The sequence below is a fragment of the Pituophis catenifer genome, unplaced genomic scaffold, assembly GCF_029215685.1.
Source record: "Pituophis catenifer annectens isolate HBS135680 unplaced genomic scaffold, rPitCat1.0.hap2 SCAF_2, whole genome shotgun sequence".
NCBI lineage: Eukaryota > Metazoa > Chordata > Lepidosauria > Squamata > Colubridae > Pituophis > Pituophis catenifer.
In genome coordinates this window covers 89674460-89693651 of record NW_027256882.1, presented here as the reverse complement: position 1 = coordinate 89693651, position 19192 = coordinate 89674460, and the positions used below count along the sequence as shown (strand labels likewise).

At 40.4% G+C, this 19192-nt stretch overlaps 1 protein-coding gene across 1 annotated transcript in view; it reads left to right on the top strand.

The window, feature by feature from the left end:
- NSD1 (nuclear receptor binding SET domain protein 1) overlaps positions 1 to 14751 on the top strand; it is a 68871-nt gene extending 54120 nt beyond the window's left edge. Inside the window, exons 12-23 of the mRNA XM_070937151.1 lie at positions 865 to 988; positions 1447 to 1647; positions 1829 to 2008; positions 2523 to 2679; positions 4260 to 4465; positions 5099 to 5211; positions 5921 to 6190; positions 7637 to 7753; positions 8039 to 8180; positions 10439 to 10545; positions 10916 to 11117; positions 12726 to 14751. Coding sequence (XP_070793252.1) covers positions 865 to 988; positions 1447 to 1647; positions 1829 to 2008; positions 2523 to 2679; positions 4260 to 4465; positions 5099 to 5211; positions 5921 to 6190; positions 7637 to 7753; positions 8039 to 8180; positions 10439 to 10545; positions 10916 to 11117; positions 12726 to 14542 — 3636 coding nt within the window. The 3' untranslated portion in view covers positions 14543 to 14751. The remainder of the gene's footprint in view (positions 1 to 864; positions 989 to 1446; positions 1648 to 1828; positions 2009 to 2522; positions 2680 to 4259; positions 4466 to 5098; positions 5212 to 5920; positions 6191 to 7636; positions 7754 to 8038; positions 8181 to 10438; positions 10546 to 10915; positions 11118 to 12725) is intronic.
- Positions 14752 to 19192: the final 4441 nt, after the last annotated feature.

Sequence of the window (19192 nt, the reverse complement as noted above, 5' to 3'; positions counted from 1 at the left end):
GCTTCTGGGAGTCTTGTTGATCCCAGTATGACTATTTCCTGCGCCTAATTTAAAAATTCTCCATCTTCCCTGATAACCCGAGTGATAGTTAATTTGGCCTTCTCTTTCAGAGGAGCAGTCAGTTTACACTTATAGCATGTACTTGTCTTCAAGGGGAAAAAAAACACCCCAAATACGACACATCCTCTGCAAGTCATGAGAGCAGGTTCCTCACCGTCTCTATGTTCCAATAAGCAACAAACAATTTAAAAAGTTGGTTTCTGAGTAACTGGCTTCCTTGTATGTCCTATAAAGATGCCCTACCTATACCCGCAGCAAACAGAATTCCAGCTACACTCCACATTACTTAGGAAACATTAAGCAAGCAAACACAGGAACACCCAGGAAGCAGTCAGCAGCAGAAGCAGCAATCAATCACCAGTCTCTCCAGTTTTTCCGCTTTTCCACTTTTCCCTTCCCTCTTTTCTGCCTCTTTCCTCCTCTCTGTTGAATTCCTCTGCCTAATAAATGTCTCCTCTTCTTATTCATTTGCTTAGTGACCTCTCTGTTTGGGAACTAGCTCCCTTATATTTCAGTGTATAAAATGTTTTCCTATTGACTTTATGGTAGATAAGAAATGCATGTAAACACATTTGCTGGGGGAAGGGGATACGGGAATCAAGCTAAATTTTGCCTTGTAGGATGGACTTAAATTTAACTATTGAAATAGTCTAAATTGCTTATATTTCTACAAAAGAATCTGTATACTTCAGAAAAAAGTATTGTTGAATGTTTCCAAATGAAGTTTCAACTGGAGTTTTGTATATTATTGTACATACAAAAAAAAAAACAGCTTATGGTGACATACTGTTCATTTACATGCAGATCTGTGAAAAGCCAGGTGAATTGTTGCTGTGTGAAGCTCAGTGCTGTGGTGCTTTCCACCTGCAGTGCCTCGGGCTCTCAGAAATGCCGAAGGGCAAGTTTATCTGCACTGAGTGTTCCACAGGTACAGTACTGGATGGATGGAAAGAACTTACTATCAAATGTTGCTGTCTGTCAGCTTGGCAGCCTTCAAAAAGGGTTGGACCAATTAATGGAAAGCATGGGGAACAAATGGCTGTTAGCCTTGATGGCATTGTGACTGCCCCTGAAGAATATCTGATGGAGGCTACTGAGCTTCCTTGTAAAGTCAGCTGGCCACTGTGAGAACAGACTGCTGGACTAGATAGTCCAGGGGGTCTAATCCAGCAGGGCATTGCTTAGGTTCTTATATTCTTAGGTAAGTGTTTGAACTTGTTGCAAACAAGTGGTTTTCCTATGGGGAACAGATGGCCTTGTGGTCATCTGATTTAGAATATATTTGAACTCTTTTGAGACCTTCTCTCTGATCTTAATTATAAATTTTGTTTGTTGTTGTGTCTGTATTTGAATGCCTGTATCTCTTGTTCTTGATTTCTCCTTTAGGAGTTCACACATGTTTTGTATGCAAGAATAGTGGGGAGAATGCAAAGCGTTGTTTACTTCCTCTGTGTGGCAAATACTATCATGAAGAATGTATACAGAAATATCCTCCCACAGTCATGCAGAACAAGGGCTTTCGCTGCTCACTGCATATCTGTATGACATGCCATGCTGCTAACCCAGCTAATATTTCTGCATCTAAAGGTACATACAGGGGACTTCTTTATGTAGTCAGTTCAGAGATGCCAAAATTTGGAGCATGATGTGGGTTTTATCTGTAGACATTTAAAGAATCAATGGACTTTTTTTAAAATTGAAATTTGAATTTTATTATTTCCCAGACATATTAATTTTTAGAACTGCAATTCAATATATTTCTGTTTAGGTCGCTTGATGCGTTGTGTGCGGTGCCCTGTTGCATACCACTCAAATGATTTCTGCCTTGCTGCTGGGACAGTGATACTTGCTTCCAACAGCATTATCTGCCCCAATCATTTTACCCCGCGAAGAGGCTGTAGAAACCATGAGCATGTAAATGTCAGCTGGTGTTTTGTTTGCTCAGAAGGTAATGCATTGTTTGCTGGATGTGATGCATTGTATATATTTTAATGAAGACTTCTTTGTTGTTGTATTGGAAGACACCTCTGAAGATAGGAGAGGGAATTTGTGATGGGTGTATCAGAAGAATAAAGCAAAAATATCCTAGATATTATCCCCGTGCAAAGTCTGATAAAACTAAACCTCAGCATAAGAAGTTAAGATGACTTAGGGCTTGATTGTGCAGAAGCTTCATTTATATATCTGTTAAGTTTTTCTCTGCATCTTTTCTGAAAAGTATAGGGATGATTCCTCCCTGATTCCTTTATTATCTTGTGAACTATTTGTGGTATACAATTAGATGAAAGATGCTGGCCAGTCTAAAAAGCAATCCCAGTTCTACAAGGGCATCTCTGCACAAATAGTTGTTGTAGTATTAAATACCTGCATGTTACATTGGTTTTAAGGCCTCTAATTATAAATCCTATTACTAATGGTAACTTGGTTCTGACGACTGTTATAACCCCCTTTTGTCCTTATAGGTGGTAGCCTTTTGTGCTGCGAGTCATGCCCTGCTGCATTCCATCGGGAGTGTCTGAGCATTGACATGCCAGAAGGGAGCTGGTATTGTAATGATTGCAAGGCTGGCAAGAAGCCACACTATAAGGAAGTGGTCTGGGTGAAAGTGGGGCGTTACAGGTGAGTGAAAGAAGCAATTCATGTTACACCTAAATTACTGATTTTGTCTCAGATATACTCTGAGTCTGTCCATTAGAAGAAGAAATCACCACCATCTTTATAGTTCAGGTAGTCCTCAACTTACGACAGTTCATTTAGTGATTGTTTGGAGTTATAACAGGACTGAAAAAAAGTTACCTCTGACCATTTTTCACACTTACAACTGTTGCGGCATCCCCATTGTCATGTGATCAAAATTCAGACACTTGGCAGCTGACTCATATTTATGATGGTTGCAGTGTCCGTGGGTCATGTGATCCCTTTTTGCGAGCTTCTGACAAGCAAAGTCAATGGGGAAGCCAAATTCACTTAACAACCAGGTTACTAATTTATCAACAGCAGTGATTCATTTAACAACTGAGGCAAGAAAGGTCGTAAAGTGGGGCAAAATTAACAACTAATTTCTCACTTAACAACAGAAATTTTGGGCTCAATTGAGGTCGTAAGTCGAGAACTACCTGAAATGACAATTAAGCTACCTTAACACACGTGTATGTTTTATCCTCAGTTTTTCCTGCTGAGGCTTTCACATTGTGTGGGGAACATGTAAAACATGTCAAACTCGAGGCCTGCGGGCCGGATCCAGCCCATGGGGTGCTTACATCTGGCCCATGGGGCTGTCCTGGAAAAAGCAAAGGATTGGCCCGCGGTGCCTCTGCCAGCAAAAATGGGCTCCCATTTTTGGCTGCGACGGCCTCCTGCAACCCTCTGCCAGTGAAAACAGAACTCAGGGCCGCCTGCGATCATTGCAGCGAAAACAGAGTTTGGGAGCCCATTTTCACTGACAGAGCGCTTGGGCCACCACAGGCACCCACGCCCACCCCAGCCCCCCAAGGTCAAACACAACCCTGATGTGGCCCTCAATGAAATCGAGTTTGACACGTCTGATGTAAAGCATCTGGTCTTGTCCTATTGTGACTGAGTTAGCAAAGATGATGCGTATCTGAGAAGAGAAGTTGCGGTAGACACATCTCTTCATTACTTTACCTTGTGTTCAGGGGTGAAATGCTATCAGTTCGCTCTGGTTCGTGCGAACTGGTAGTGATACAAACTACCAGTTTAGGCAAACCGGTAGTAAAAAAAAAAAAGCTACGATCCGATGATCAGCAGGAAATCCTGCTTTCTAGCAAAGCTAAACCGCACAGCACAGCTGATCTCCACTCCTCCCTGCTGTTCTACTTACCATCCCAAGCCTCCTTTTGGCACATACTGCACACGTGCGTGCGCACAGTACGCACCAAAAGGAGGCTTGGGAGGGTAAGTAGAACAGCAGGGGGGGAAAATCAGCTGTGCCGTGTGGGTTAGCTTCGCTAGAAAGCAGGAAATCTTGCTTTCTAGCAAAGCTAAACCACGCAGCACGGCTGATTGTTGGATCGTAGCTTTTTTTAACTACTGGTTCGACCGAATCGGTAGCTTTTTAAATGCGTAGCGCGCATTTGGTGTGCACTGCGCACACAATGTGCATTTGGTGAGCAGCGCAGCCAGCGAACTGGTAGCAAACCGGTTCAGATTTCACCACTGCTTGTGTTTTTTATCATCAGGTGGTGGCCGGCTGAGGTTTGCCACCCTAGGACCATTCCTATCAACATTCAGAAGATGAAACATGTCATTGGTGAATTCCCTGTTCTTTTTTTCGGATCAAATGATTACCTTTGGACTCACCAAGCTCGAGTGTTTCCTTATATGGAAGGAGATGTGAGCAGCAAGGATAAGATCGCAAAGGGAGTTGATGGCATTTATAAGAAGGGTAACTTACTTTAATCCAATCCAATCCAATCTAAGAGAGTGCTTAACTATCATAAAATCAAAAAGTACTTGGCTTATACTGTGATATATCAATTTACTTTATTATTTGTGGTCTCAGAGCAAAGATAAGCTAAAACATTGACAATCTGATATTTGCATTTTTATCATAGTTAATGAATCTGCCTGTGGGTTACTTATGCAACATGTCAATTTTGTGCAGCAGTTCAGGATGTTATATTTGTTTTGATTTTGTTGAAGTGAAGCCAACATAATATTCTATAGATATGTGTCTCACTCTTGAAGGTTTGTCATTGATTTGGGTCTCTAGTCACTGACCATACAAAGCAAACGTTACACCTTCATTCAACCTAACTTCCTCCTTGGTTCAGTCAGAACATACTTCATTTTCCAAACTGCCCTGATCTACATATCTCATTGCTGATGCTGGAAAGATGGATTTGAGTTGAAGCTTTGCATAGCTTAGGGTATGCCCTCCTCCTTATTTTGAGGTCCTAGTGCACATTTATTCACATATGATTCTTCATACAAAAATCTGGAGAAATGATCCAGAGTGCCAGAAAGGTATATAAAAGTGTCTGTTCAAATATAATAAAAAAAGCAATTCTCAACTTAGCTTTACAGGAAGCTGCTGTAAGATTTGAAGAATTAAAGGCACAGAAAGAACTGCGTCAGCTACAAGAAGACAAAAAGAATGATAAGAAACCTCCACCATACAAACACATTAAGGTCAGAATGCACAACATAAGAGATCTGATGATACCTTAAATGTAATTGAGTGGTTAATGACGTTGATTGTATGTGACTTTTGCAAGCTTTAATTGTATATTAAGCTTTAGTTTTAATCAGGAATTGCTGTCAACTAGTACATATATTTCTTGCTTAGCTTGGATTTAAATTTCTGTGTTTCCTAATATCCAACCAAGTCAATCCTGGATATAACGTGAAGGAAGGAAATTCTTGCAGCCTTTGCTATTGTACCCTAGCACTGTTAAACGAACCACACAAGTAGATTCCCAAACTTTTTGTCCCATCCCATCATATGCAAATTAGCTGTTAGCTACACTGAGTTGAACTTGGTGCTAACCTGCAATAACTCAGTATAAGGGAGTCTTCTGGTTCAGCAAAGATATAATATTTGCATATATATTATTGGAAGGCCAACTCATCTGACAGCCATTATTTGGTCACATAAAGGAAGTAAAATATATACTATTTCTTCTGGTAGTGGTAGTAATAAAGTAGCACAAAGTACTTTCTGCAGCTGTAAAAAAAAATTAGTAACTATTCCAACATTGTTTCCTCATCATTTATGCTGGCAAAAGTTATTTATCTTTCACTGAATTTCAGCGTACTGCCAGACAGTGCATCTGAGTGGTGTTTTCAAGATGTACACTTCCTAAGGGGTTCACTTTGAATTGTCTATTTCTGCTTGTAGGTAAACAGGTCTGTGGGCAAAGTGCAGATCTTCACAGCAGATTTGTCTGAAATACCACGCTGCAACTGCAAGCCTACAGATGAAAACCCCTGTGGCTTGGATTCAGAGTGTATTAATCGCATGCTGCTCTACGAATGTCACCCTGCGGTTTGCCTAGCTGGAGAACGCTGCCAAAACCAGTGTTTCACCAAGAGACAGTATCCAGAAGTAGAAATTGTCCGTACTTTAGCACGTGGCTGGGGTTTGCAAGCTAAGAGAGACATTAAAAAGGTACTTTTTTATTTTCATTATAGTTACCACATATCTAAAAACAAAGAAAAAGCCAGTTTTCTTGTTTTCATATACATCATAAAGACACGGTAGAAGTTTTATTTCTCATGGTACTTTTTCTACCTACATAGAGGTTACGTTATGCAACAATGGAATCTTAAATTACATCCCTCAAATCAGTCTATTCCTTATACTAATTGCCTTTCCATGTCAATTATTTCTTTTTTCAGTGTCATACAAATTCTGATTTAAAAGACACAAATTATCTATGGCAGCTCACTGTTTCTGATACCCATGTTGTTACATCAAATTACTACTGAATATTCATAATATTCTTAAACTGTGCTATAAATAACGTGATCCTAAATTATTGTATCAGGAAGCAATTGAACAAACGTTCCTTAAAATATTTGCCAGTTTTAGTATAACAGGTACTACAGATCGGGGGTGAAATGCTCCCAGTTCAGACCGGATTGCCCGATCTGGTAGCGATGGCAGCGGGAGGTTCGGAGAACTGGTAGCAAAAATCCCTGCCCCCCCCCATGCCCAGCTGAGCCACGCAATCATCAGAGGCTTTTTTTTTAAAGCATTTTTTCTACAACTTCTTCGGCTGAAAAAATGCTTTTAAAAGTAAAAAAAAAAAAGCCTCTGATGATCGCATGGCTAAGCTGGGATCGTCAGAGGCTTTTAAAAGCATTTTTTCTACAACCTCTTCGGCTGAAGAGGTTGTCAAAAAATGTTTTTAAAAGGCTCTGATGATCCCAGCTGAGTTACCTAATCGTCAGAGGCTTTTAAAAGCATTTTTTGACAACCTCTTTGACCGAAGAGGTTGTAGAAAAAATGGTTTTAAAAGTAAAAAAAAAAAAAAAGTTGGCCATGCCCACCCAGTCATATTACCCCACACACATACCAAGCCCGCCCACAGAACTGGTAGTAACAAATTTTAGATTTCACCACTGCTACAGATGCTTCAATAGTCAGGTTTTTGTAAGTGTTTAATAGCAGCCCTGAGAAAAAGCAGAGTGGGAAACTGTAATCTGTAAGCCCATGTAGACTTCTTAGATTTTGAGTGGAATATAATATAAATATATAATCTTAATGTAGCCCAATTCCAAATTGTTAAGAGTTCTAAAGTTCAAAAGCAAAGTTTTTTTTACTGATTATATAAATAAGTTGGTTATATTTCACTTATGTTGGTTACCTGTGTGACAAATATATAGACTGCTTGGGTCTCTCTAGCAGCCTCATAGGTTCTGGATTTTCAAAAGCATGTAGGCTTATTCTTATAGTAAGAGTGAGAATATTATTGAATATGAAACAGATTGGTGCCTCCTCAGACTTTTCTCAAAAAAGTAGCTTGGAATATTGACATTAATGAAGAACTTTTTGTTTTCCTAGTTTTGTAATCAGAGCACTTACTTGTTCTTCCATTCCTGGGAATTTCAGGGTGAGTTTGTGAATGAATATGTGGGAGAATTGATAGATGAAGAAGAATGTCGGGCCAGAATCCGCTATGCTCAAGAACATGATATCACCAACTTTTACATGCTGACCTTGGACAAGGTGAGTTAAAAACTTCTTTATTTGCTGTACATTGAGTGACAGGTGGATATATAAAAACAATTTTGTTTCAGCATTTGAGTATTTGGAGCATTTGGAGTATTTAATTTTTCAAAAACCCTTGAAAAAACAAATGCTCCTTTGATAAGTTTCTGCTCACTGTGCTTTCTGAACTGTTCAGTTTGTTCACCTTTGTATTTTTTAAAGTGCTCTACATATAAGCTAGTCTCAGCTAAAAAAGATTAAAGCTATGTTTTTAAAAGATGTTATTCCATTTGGTGATTTTAGGATCGAATAATTGATGCTGGACCAAAGGGCAATTATGCTCGATTCATGAACCATTGTTGCCAGCCAAATTGTGAGACACAGAAGTGGTCAGTGAATGGAGATACTCGTGTTGGGCTGTTTGCCCTTGTAAATATTAAGGCAGGTCAGTATGTCTCATAAAAGCTCTCTTTAGAAACATTTGGGGTGTCTTAAATGCTTAGCCTTTTCTGTCTGGTGATGATTATAAAACCTATGACAAATATATTAGTGTTTAGGAGATAAGTTGTTTAGGTGGATAGTTTGTTCCCTGAGTACATGGACCTTCTGCTAGCCAGAACTGACTCATCCTGACTCCATCTGCAATTTGTCTTTTTCCTCTACATTTCCTCTGCTCATTTATTTCCTGAAAGATGGCAGAGGACCGTTTGCTGTAAATGCATGGTTCTTCATTTCTTTTCTCTAAATACCCCACAATGAAGGTTTATTTTTTTTAACCTCATGTCTTCTTTTCCCCCTTCTCTGCTACTTTCCTGAATAGTTTTTGATACCAGTGTTTCTTCCATTTGGTTGAAGAAATCAGTGGTGGGATTCTACCCGTTCGCACTGGTCCGGGTGAGCTGTTAGCTCTGACTTTCAGCCATGAGCGAACCGGTTCGCTCCGACTTTGAAGTGGGCCCACCCGCCTGCCCCTGCATTATATTCACTTATATTTCCATTTCCGAAGCCCAGCTGATCGGGGCAGCAGAGTGGATTGCCTCGCCTCAGCTGTTTTCCTTGCCGGCTGCAATGCGGAAGGTGACTTTTCTCAAAACTATGCAAACTGTCTGGCACGTGTGCGCGCTCAGTGAACTGGTTGTTAAATCGGTAGGATCCCACCACTGAAAGAAATCCTGCCTGTTTTGTCAGCATTAGTAAGGCTGCACTTCTCTAGGAGCCTATAGAAGTCTTGTACCCTGTTTCCCCAAAAATAAGACATCCCCTTATAATAAACCCAATCGGGCTTTTGAGTGCATGTGCTAAAATAAGCCTCCCCCCAAAAATAAGCCCTCACTGAAAATATTTAAATGCAGAGCTGAAAATCGGGTAAGGGGAAATCATGGTAAGAGGAGCCCTATCTTGCTCCACGTGCCCCAAAATAATAAGACCTCCTTGAAAATAAGGCCAAGCACTTATTTCGGGGTTCAAAAAATATAAGACAGGGTCTTATTTTTGGGGAAACACAGTAGCTGCTGAAAGAGTTCTGAAAGGAGGGGGAGAAATGGTATAAAAGGAACAGTGAAGAAATGCCGATGTTTTATTTACTGGGATTAGGTTCTGCAAAGGGACTAATTATTAATCTCTAATAATTGCATTACTAACCCATGGATACTGTTCTGTGTTGCAGTCATTCTGTTAGAAAAAACATGTTACAGCTATACTTCAGAAACAGTACTGAGATATAGGCTAGTAGATACTGCCTAACACAATAGAAATAGATTTACCTCAGCACTTTTAATTTTTCATCTGGTTTTATTTATTTATTTATTTATTTATTTATTTATTTATTTATTTATTTATTTATTTATTTATTTATTTATTTATTTATTTATTTATTAAATTTATTGGCCACCTATCCTGCCACAGGGTAACTCTGGATGGCTTACAATATTACAAGATAAAACTACATGAATAAAATACTAATATATATATATATAAAAATACAAAATGCAATAGCTGGGGGAGGGAGGGAGGGAAGGAATAGGATGAGCAGGGTGGGGAAGGTGGGATGTGATATTAATCTATCAACCAATCTCAACATGAAGCCCCTCCTTTCGAACTGAAGTTTACTGGCAGAACTAGTAGGTCTTTAAGCTCAAGTGGTTGGTCAGGAAGGTTGGAACCGATCTCACTCTGGGGGCGGTGGGGGGGAGCAATGCAGAGAAGACACTTCTCCTGGGCCCTGCCAGCCAGAACACCGTGGTCATCCCCAGCATGGGTGGGCCAATCCCAGTGGGATGAGATCGTCCCTCAAGTAACCTGGACCCATGCTTTAAAAGTGATTACCAACACCTCAAATTGCACCCAGAAGCTGGCAGCTAGTGCAGCTTGCGGAGCAGTGGTGTTACATAGGCCACCCTTGGAGTCCCAAGAATTGCTATGCCACTGCACTCTGCATCACTATAGCTTCCAAATGCACTTCAAGGGTAACCCAATGTAGAGTATGTTGCAGTAGTCCAACTTGAGATGACTGGGGCTGGAATGACTGAGTGCAGAGACTCCTAATTCAGGAGAGGCTGCAACTGACGCACAACTCAAAGTTGCACAAACGCTCTTGTTTCGTTGACTTTTGATCTTCCATTCCTTTATTAGATACCGAATCTCATGCTCTAAAACCTGTATGTTATCATCCAGGTAGGTCTTACTGATTTCTTTCATTACCAGGGACTGAGCTGACTTTTAACTACAACCTGGAATGTTTGGGGAATGGGAAAACAGTTTGCAAGTGTGGAGCACCAAACTGCAGTGGCTTCCTTGGAGTACGACCAAAGGTATAACTGTATCTTTGGATATTTTTCATTAGATGCAGCTGTATTAACCTTACATATACTGGATACACAGGAATTGTTTATACTGCTGTGGTCCTCTATTATTTGTGTAATTTGCTCCAGTTGATAAAAGTAGCATCCCTGTTGTCTATTCTGCATTATTTAAACAGCTGAGGGTACAAAGTAAAAAGAAAAAGAAGAACAGCAATTCTTGTTTTCCTTGTAGTTGTACACCTAGTAATGGACCAACTAGGATTATACATTTCATTATGTACCTTATTTAAACAAGTTAAAAAAAAACTAGTTATACGAGAACAAGGATTTTTTTTCCATCCTGAAGAATTGCTCACTGGAATTTTTTTTCTGTCTTCAGAATCAGCCACCTGCTACAGAAGAGAAATCTAAGAAATGTAAGAGGCGGCATGGGAAGCGCAAGTCACAGACAGAAGTCACAAAAGAGCGGGAAGATGAATGTTTCAGTTGTGGAGATGGTGGGCAGTTGGTTTCCTGTAAGAGACCAGGCTGCCCCAAAGTCTACCATGCTGACTGCCTCAATCTGACTAGGCGACCTGCAGGTCAGTCATGTATTCTCCTATTTTGTTACTGCAGAAAGTATTTCCAGGATGAAAACAGTAGCTCATATGCGTGTAGGGAAGACAAAAGAACATATTGCTACATATTGGCTAAAGTTCTGTTCTTTAAAATAAACCTATAAACATAATTTTCTTTTAAGGTGTTCTGTTTTTTTCTTCTCACAGAAACATCTTGTGTTAATGAATCAAAATCTAGGACAAAGTTTGAAAATGAAATTCTTTCCTTCATACATTAAGTGCAGTACTAATAGAAAAAAAATTATTTTGGATGAATTGGGAGTCAGTTATCTCCCCTGTACCTTTTTTCTCATTAAAGTATTCCACTTTAACAAGCTTTTAAATACCAGCTGTTAAATGATTCAGTTACAACTTCTATCTATCTAATTTGATTCTCTTATAAATGGTTCCTAGAGTTTGAATTAAGTAATTTAATGGTTACCTGAAGCAGCATTTATCATTAGAGTGAACTAGGAACAAAGTCAGATCAAAAGAATTGAGGAAAGGAGCCCAGGGGAACCAGCCATACGCTTATCAGATCTTAAACAGCAATTAGTTGAAACCCACAAGAAGCTATACCATCTCTTAACTTTTTTTTTTTTTTTAAGTGGGAGAATTGGAAATTTTTATCTCTCGTTAAATTCTGTCTTAGTTAAATTCCCGTTAGCCCATCCCTAATCCTATAGGGTATAAACTGTTTTAGTGAAAAAGCACATGTGTTCCATTGCAATGCAAGGACTGTTTGTGTGCTAAAGTTCCCTTGAAACTCCAGCTCTCTAATGGCATGCGTCTGGAAAGACCCTCGTCCCTGAATCTGAAAGAGAAACAATATACCTTTGCAAAGTGTTTTTTCCTCCAGTACGCCCCTCTTTGCAGTACTAAGCACAAATACTTCGGGTAAAGCAAAGACATTTTATTAAGGGGGGGAGTCTTGATACAGGGGACAGAAACAAACAATACATTTGATATTTATAAGATGACAGAAAGCAACAAATCAAACAATAAAAGACATTGATTAGATACAGGGAAAGATAAACACTCTTACAATATGTGGCATCTTCTCCTTTCCTGTCTGGGTTTGTTTCTTTAGCACTTGCAGCACTCAAGGATTTCAGAATACAATCCTATTGTTAAATCTCTGAATAGGCTAGTTTTGCACATCGAGGGAAATGGCTTTGGCTAAAGGAAAAACAAGATTTCCTAAACTTCAAAAAGAGGCATGGTTGTCATGTTAAAATGCTAATATCACCTTAATTAAAAAGCTCATCATAAAGCCTAAAATTCCAGGTAACGCTAAGGCCCTGTTTGTTTCTGATCGTAGATATCCTTTCTTGTTCTATAGATGGAGGTGCCTGCAGTTGGAGCCAGGGCAAAATTGAAACACAATAATAGTTACATAACAGTGGAATGAAACCATTGTATGTAATGAATTGGCCTTTGTGGGTTATATCCTCTGAGCAATTTAATACCAGCATCTGGATGTCTGGGAATCTGGAGCTGAATTTAGCAATTTTCCCTGAACAGCTTTCACCAGTCAGGGTTTCCTAGAAACTGCCATCAGTCATTTCAGTCATGCTTTTTCCCGTATTGCAGGAAAATGGGAATGTCCTTGGCATCAGTGTGATGTGTGTAACAAAGATGCAGCCTCCTTCTGTGAGATGTGTCCCCGATCATTCTGCAAACAGCATCGGGAAGGCATGCTGTTCATCTCCAAACTGGATGGACGCCTGTCATGCACAGAACACGATCCTTGTGGACCTAATCCTCTAGAGCCAGGAGAGATTCGTGAGTATGCGCCTTCCACAGAATCAGCAGCTGGCTGCCAAAACACTCAGCCATCAGACCAGCAGCCTGCAGCTACAGGCCCGAAATCTCAGTCCTCAGAGAGTCTTCCTCTGACTGTGTCTCTGAGGCTGCAATCCTCAGATAAACCACCTTCCTCTTCATTGGCTCTGAGACTACAGTCCTCAGACAAGCCGCCTTCCTCGGTGGCCCTGAAGCTACAGCCCTCAGATAAACCACCCTCTACAATGGCACTGCGGCTTCAACCAGCAGACAAACTGCCCTCCACCCTAGCCCTGAGTTTAAAGCCCTCTGACAAATTGCCCTCCACTCTGGCCTTGAGGTTCAAGCCGTCAGACAAACTATCCTCTGCCCTGGCCCTTAGATTGCAGTCATCAGACAAGCCACTTTCGGCAGTGGCTCTTAGGCTACACCCCTCAGAGAAGTCAGCACCCACGGTGGCCCTCAGGCTGCGGGCCTCAGAAAAGCTAGCTTCCCCTGGGGCCCGAAAGGGGCAACCCCCTGAGAAGCTGTCCCCCGCCATAGTTTGGGAGGAACAGTCCTCTGTCGCCACTGAGGAAAAACCACCTGGATCTGAGACAGCAGTCGACTGCTCGGCCCTAGAGGCACCCAGGAATTCAGACTCATCACTGATGGGTGCTTCCCAGCCCCTATTGCTAGATAAGTGCCCCACCACCCCACCGCCCCATGGGCAGGTAGTGGACAGAGCTGCAGAACCTGACTCTCTGAGGCCTGAGCCGCAGGGCAGAGCCATTTCTGTGGGGCCGCTGCCTCAGCCTTCAGGGAAGGCAGCTCCTTCACTGAGCCTGAAGCCGCAGCCGCCAGTCAGACCTGTCACCCCGGTAGCTCTGAGGTCTAAGCCGTCAGAGAAGCTAGTCGCTCCGACCGGCTCACCGCCTCAGACGCCCAGCAGGCTGCCTACCCCTGTGGACACTCGGCCTGTACCATCTGACAAGCCTTCTACCGCCGCGGGCCTGAGGCCTCAGCTCTCAGACAGGCTTCCTGCCCCACTAAACCCCAGGCCTTTGCTTTCAGAGAAAGCACTGCGGCCAGTCGACCAGAATGCTCAACCCAAAGAAAGAGGCTTTGTGACTGTGGAGCAGAACCCTCAGCCGAAAGAACGGACATCTGTATCTGGCGAGCAGTCTTGTCGGCCAACGGGGAAATGTCCACCATTCCCAGGGCAAACCTCCTGTCCGCTAGAGAACTTGCAAATGCACGAAAAGACCTCTTGGCTTAGTGCAAAAGGGCTGCCATCCATGGAGCCATCTTTTTGGACAGCTGAGAAACTACAGTCTCCTGAGCACAGTCTCTGTCCAGGCCAAGAAGCAATATCTGCACCCTCCACGGAGCAGACATTTTGGTCAACAGAGAGATTGTCTGCATTTGAACAACCCCCTTGGCCTGGAAGGGAAGCTCTACTACCTTCTGGGCAAACCTCATGGCTGACCAGAAACATTCAGACATTGGAGCAGATCTCTTGGCTCTCTGGGAAAACACAAACACCTGTGGGGCAGGGCATCTTGCCTTTGTCTGAGCAAAATGCGGTGCTAGGACTGGACCAGGACTCCCCTGGCCACGAATCTCCTGAGTCTAAATCTAAATGAAGCCAGTTTGAGGCCAGACGGGTCACCTATTTGTTTTGATTGGTTTTTTAATTGTATGGGAAAGGATTGTTTTTGTTTGTTGTTTTCTTTTTAATTCACTTCCCCAGTTTCTTTAACCTCCAGCAACATCCTGCTCAAGCTATACAGACATATTTTAACTAAATCTCTATGATGCCCAACCAAGGAGCAAGAATGTAGGTGGTCTTTACCTTCATTTCGCAGACAATAATGCTGAAATAAAGGAATCCACTTGGGATAAAATATTTAATTCCATTAATCAGTTTACTAATTTTGTGAGTCTGAATCTAGGAACAGACTTGGATTCCTAGATTATTCCCATGTAGTTCCAAAGAAATAGTTTGTTATCATAACAAACTTCCACACTGGCCCCTCATATTTCCAAAATGTTTAACTAATGAACCCAGATATTGAGGGCACACAAGGAAATGCAGCAGGTTTTTAGTCCTTAATTTTCATTCCTTGCAGTCTAACTGCTGTCAGGGTGGAGCTTTTCAAATGCAGGTGCTTTTAAAAAAAAATACTTGAAGTTAGTTGAGGACCTCAGTTCTGCAAAACAGAAGAACTCGTGCCTCAATGAACCTAGGTCTTACAGCGGGAGTATTCAGAAATACTATCTGGTAGATTCTTTGGGACTTCGACCTTTAGTGCAATGGCACTAGAGCTCCCTTTTTAACAGAATTTTGACCACTACAGACACGAGCAGTTTAGAAAAATAAGTACATTATTTGTCTAGCTTTTCAGTACAGCATTGCTGTGTTGGATTTTGTTTTGTTTTTACAGTTTGTTCACCAAAGTCATCTTGTAGTCAAACTGATAGTGTGGACAAATAAAACTAATTTTCCTCTTTTCCATGGCAAATCTGCTTAAAAATAATGTTTGCATTATGTATGGGTGTATTTCTAAATTATAAGCTAATTCAGAAAACTAAACAGTTGACCTATATGAGAATAAATGTTCAAGATGAAAAGTGAATATTACTACCTGTATTCTGATTAGTATCTAGCTTAGCAAGCCTTTCATATTGTCTCCTGCAACACTCCCACACCCCACCTACAGAAAATTGACTTGAATTTAGTGGGGCAGCCCTAAGGTGTCCTGTTGTTTAAAGAGAGAGATAGCTAAGGTTATAGTTCTCACACTGGAACATGAAGAGCTCTAGCACTTGCCTGAGGTTCCTGTTCTTTTTTCTTTATTTTCCGGTTAATGCAACATTTTAGTCCCAACTGGTGGCTAGGTTGGTAATACTGTCTTTCCATTAAGGAGAAGCATTTATTACATAAAGAGGCAGATATATTATCTGCACCACAGAAATATAGCTTGCGATGGTACTGATGGTGGTTTCTTTAAACTGTAGCTGGGGAATCAAATAAATTATTATTTCACCCTGTATATGGCGATATTATTCACTCTGCAGGGCCTTCACATATATAATATGGCTTCCATTTCATACTACAAAATTGGCAAACTATTTTACCATTTTTAAATTGCCACCCTATTCTATTTGCCTGGGCATCTGACTCTCACAGACGGTTAAGCTCCAGTTTGAAGCAAAAACTTTTTGAATAGCTCCCATTTGGTCCTCTTTAGATGTTCACATTTTGGCACAGAGCAGAAATTCTAACTCTGTCCCAATCTAGAGCCTCTCATCTTGGAATAGATAACTCTGGGGTATTCAGGGCCTGTAGGCAATCATCAATGTTGCAGTGGCAGTTCAAATTCAGATCCATTACTTTTTTTCAATGTTGGCTTTCCACAATGACAATAGCAACTCGGCACTGCGAAATATTCCCTACCTGGTTGTGCATCTCATCTTCTCTGATTCATTTCATTCTCTCCAAGTACAGCTAATGACTTTGTAAAAAGCATTATGACTAAATGGAACCTTAGTGCTTAAAGTTGGTTTTCCTTGAACACCTGCAGGCCGAGCGCTGCTAATTGCTGAAAATGGCGAAATGCAACCTTTTGTTTCTGCGTGACTCCTGCACAAAAGGAAACAGGACAGTTCTTCTGAATGAGACAGATACAAGAAACCAAGGGCATTTTACCAAAACTTTTTAAAATGAAAAGACCCACCTTTTTGAACAATCAAGCAAGTCAAGCCAATCACGAGGCTCAGCATATTAAACATTACTCATGCGGAAACAAAATGAGGCTCTAAATTTTACGTCTCTAGGCCTTCCCGTGAACTGGACTTTATCATGTAGATTGTGTGTTTAGGGCTTCCTTTGTGCCAGCCCCTGCCCTCCCTTCACAGCTGTACTTGTAAGAAGAGAGATATCTGCACTGCTTTATCCAACTTGGTTCTTGCAATGTCATGTGTTTTAACTAGGTATTTGTTTCATGAAAAAAAAAATAAACTGTGAATATTTTTGGTGGAGGCTATTTTAAATCTTTAAAACTCAGAACTTTTTATTTTGAATTCTTTTGTTCAGATTCCTAGGGATCATGTAGGTGACTGTAAGAACTGGGATTTATGTAGCAGCACATTCTGAATTTTTGGCTAGGAACTCATGATTGACCCAATTTAAACTTTTCAAGTGGTATTTCAAAACAATTGCCCAGTGACTTATTTAATATTACACCTTTCCTCTTTTCAGTCTCCTGAAACTAAACTTGTTTAAAGTACAAAGCTGTTAATTGAACTAAGCAATGAAATAGAAAACGCTGCAAAAGTATAGCTGGAGCAACTTGAATATTTTATCAAACACAACAGACCTCTCCAAGTCCAGAGGTTAATGTCCAGTTCATTAAGCTAAGTAAAGAACTACAAGATGTAACTTCAGGAAAATATGAGGCATAAGGAGGAATCACCACCTAGGGTCTTGGTTAGCATAAGGTAAGAAGTTACAGTCTCTATAACCAGATGATCACGTGAGGCAGGAAATTCTACATTAGAAGGAACTGGTCAAATAGAGAATGCCATCAGTCCAAGAGAAAAGAGCAAATAAGGGTTGGAGAACATAGTTGATAAGAGTTGAATTTCCAGGGGCTAAAATAGTCTTGAATTTATTCAAGAATTAGTCTTGAATAAAGTTATTTGGGCGTATTTTCTCTGCTGTTGAGTAATGGGCAAAGTGATGCGCTTATGTGCAAATATTTTACTTTGCTATCATGTTTATTTTAGACAGAAAAAGATGGTCTATAATTAAGAGTCTGGTCTAGGGCCATGCAATTTTGGTAGATGGGGGTCTGAGATCATATTTTGCCTTTGAAAAATGGGCCAAGAAGGCACATTCCAAAAATTAAGAAGATTGGGGAATTGAGAACAATCTGGGCTGGAATTTAATGTAAATACATACATACGTACATACATACATACATACATACATAGGCAGTGTGCATTATACAGTTCAGGTGACTGTATAGAACTGTAAAGTATACAATTTGTTCCTCTCCTTTTTCCAAACATTTTATCTAAGCTTTTGAGAAGGGAGAAGTGAACCTTAAAGCCTGCAGGTGCCTAGATCTGTTCAAAAACTCATGAAGCTGTTAAAAGGTTTATTTTTTAATATATAGGCTACTTGTGGAAAGTGTACAGTGTAAAACTAAATTGAGGGCACTCCTTGGTCAGTCTTGTAATAGTTACAAGTTAAACATAAGTTTATTTCCCAGAGGTTTGAATGGGGCTTGTTGAAACAATAGATATACATGATCATGATAATATTGAAGTATATGGAGAATTCTGGCCAGTACAGTTCAGTAATGTGCTGCTAACCATTCCATATTTCATGCTTCTCTGTACCAGTTTTCTGCATTTTCCTGAAGATGTCACATTGACTGCAAGTCCTTTAATTTAGGATGTATAGTTTCAAAATGTGGGCATATTTTTAATTAAAAATGGGAATTTAGAATTATATGTAATATTCTGCAGCATTCATATGCTTATATTCAATTTTTAAAAAAGTCTTTCCTCCAAATACACATAATTACTAATGAGCTACATAAAAAGTATTCCCCTTGTGTTGATATATGAGATTTTACAGTGTGGTTGAATTCCTTGGAATGTACAAAGCTGTCAAAATTAGATACAACCAGGATTGACCATTTAAAAACATTGCAGTACAGGAATTGAGAGAACATTCACATCCAAGATCAAGATATATTAGTGTATTCAAATATTGACAGAAAGTTACACTAAATAATGGACACATTTCTGTCTCCTTTTCTAGATTTGCAATTGTTAGCATATTCAAGATGGTATATCTTGTCAATTTATATGTGACAGCCACTTGAATGCGCTAGTTCTTGTGGACTTCAGGTCGCGCTAGTCCTTTTGGTCTCCAGGTCGTTGTATGCTTTGTGCTTCTGCAAAGCAACATCTTGAAAAGTTGTAAAGTGCAGCTCAAATTCATCCTGCACTCTTGACTAGATAAATCCTTAAAGCTGTCCATTCTGCTCATCACCAATTAAACCAGATGACAGAGAGAATGCTCTTTTGGTTGTAAAGTTGAAAAACCCTTGAGGCAGCAGGATATCCCAGTGATCATTTTTTACTGTACTTTATGGTGTGATGATTTTACATTTGCTAGGTCTAGGTCTGTCATCATCTGAAGAGAGATACTTTTGTAAAAGCTTAAGAGCCTATCCTAGTATGTGGTCAAAAGTATTTGGAGAGGTTTACTTACATTT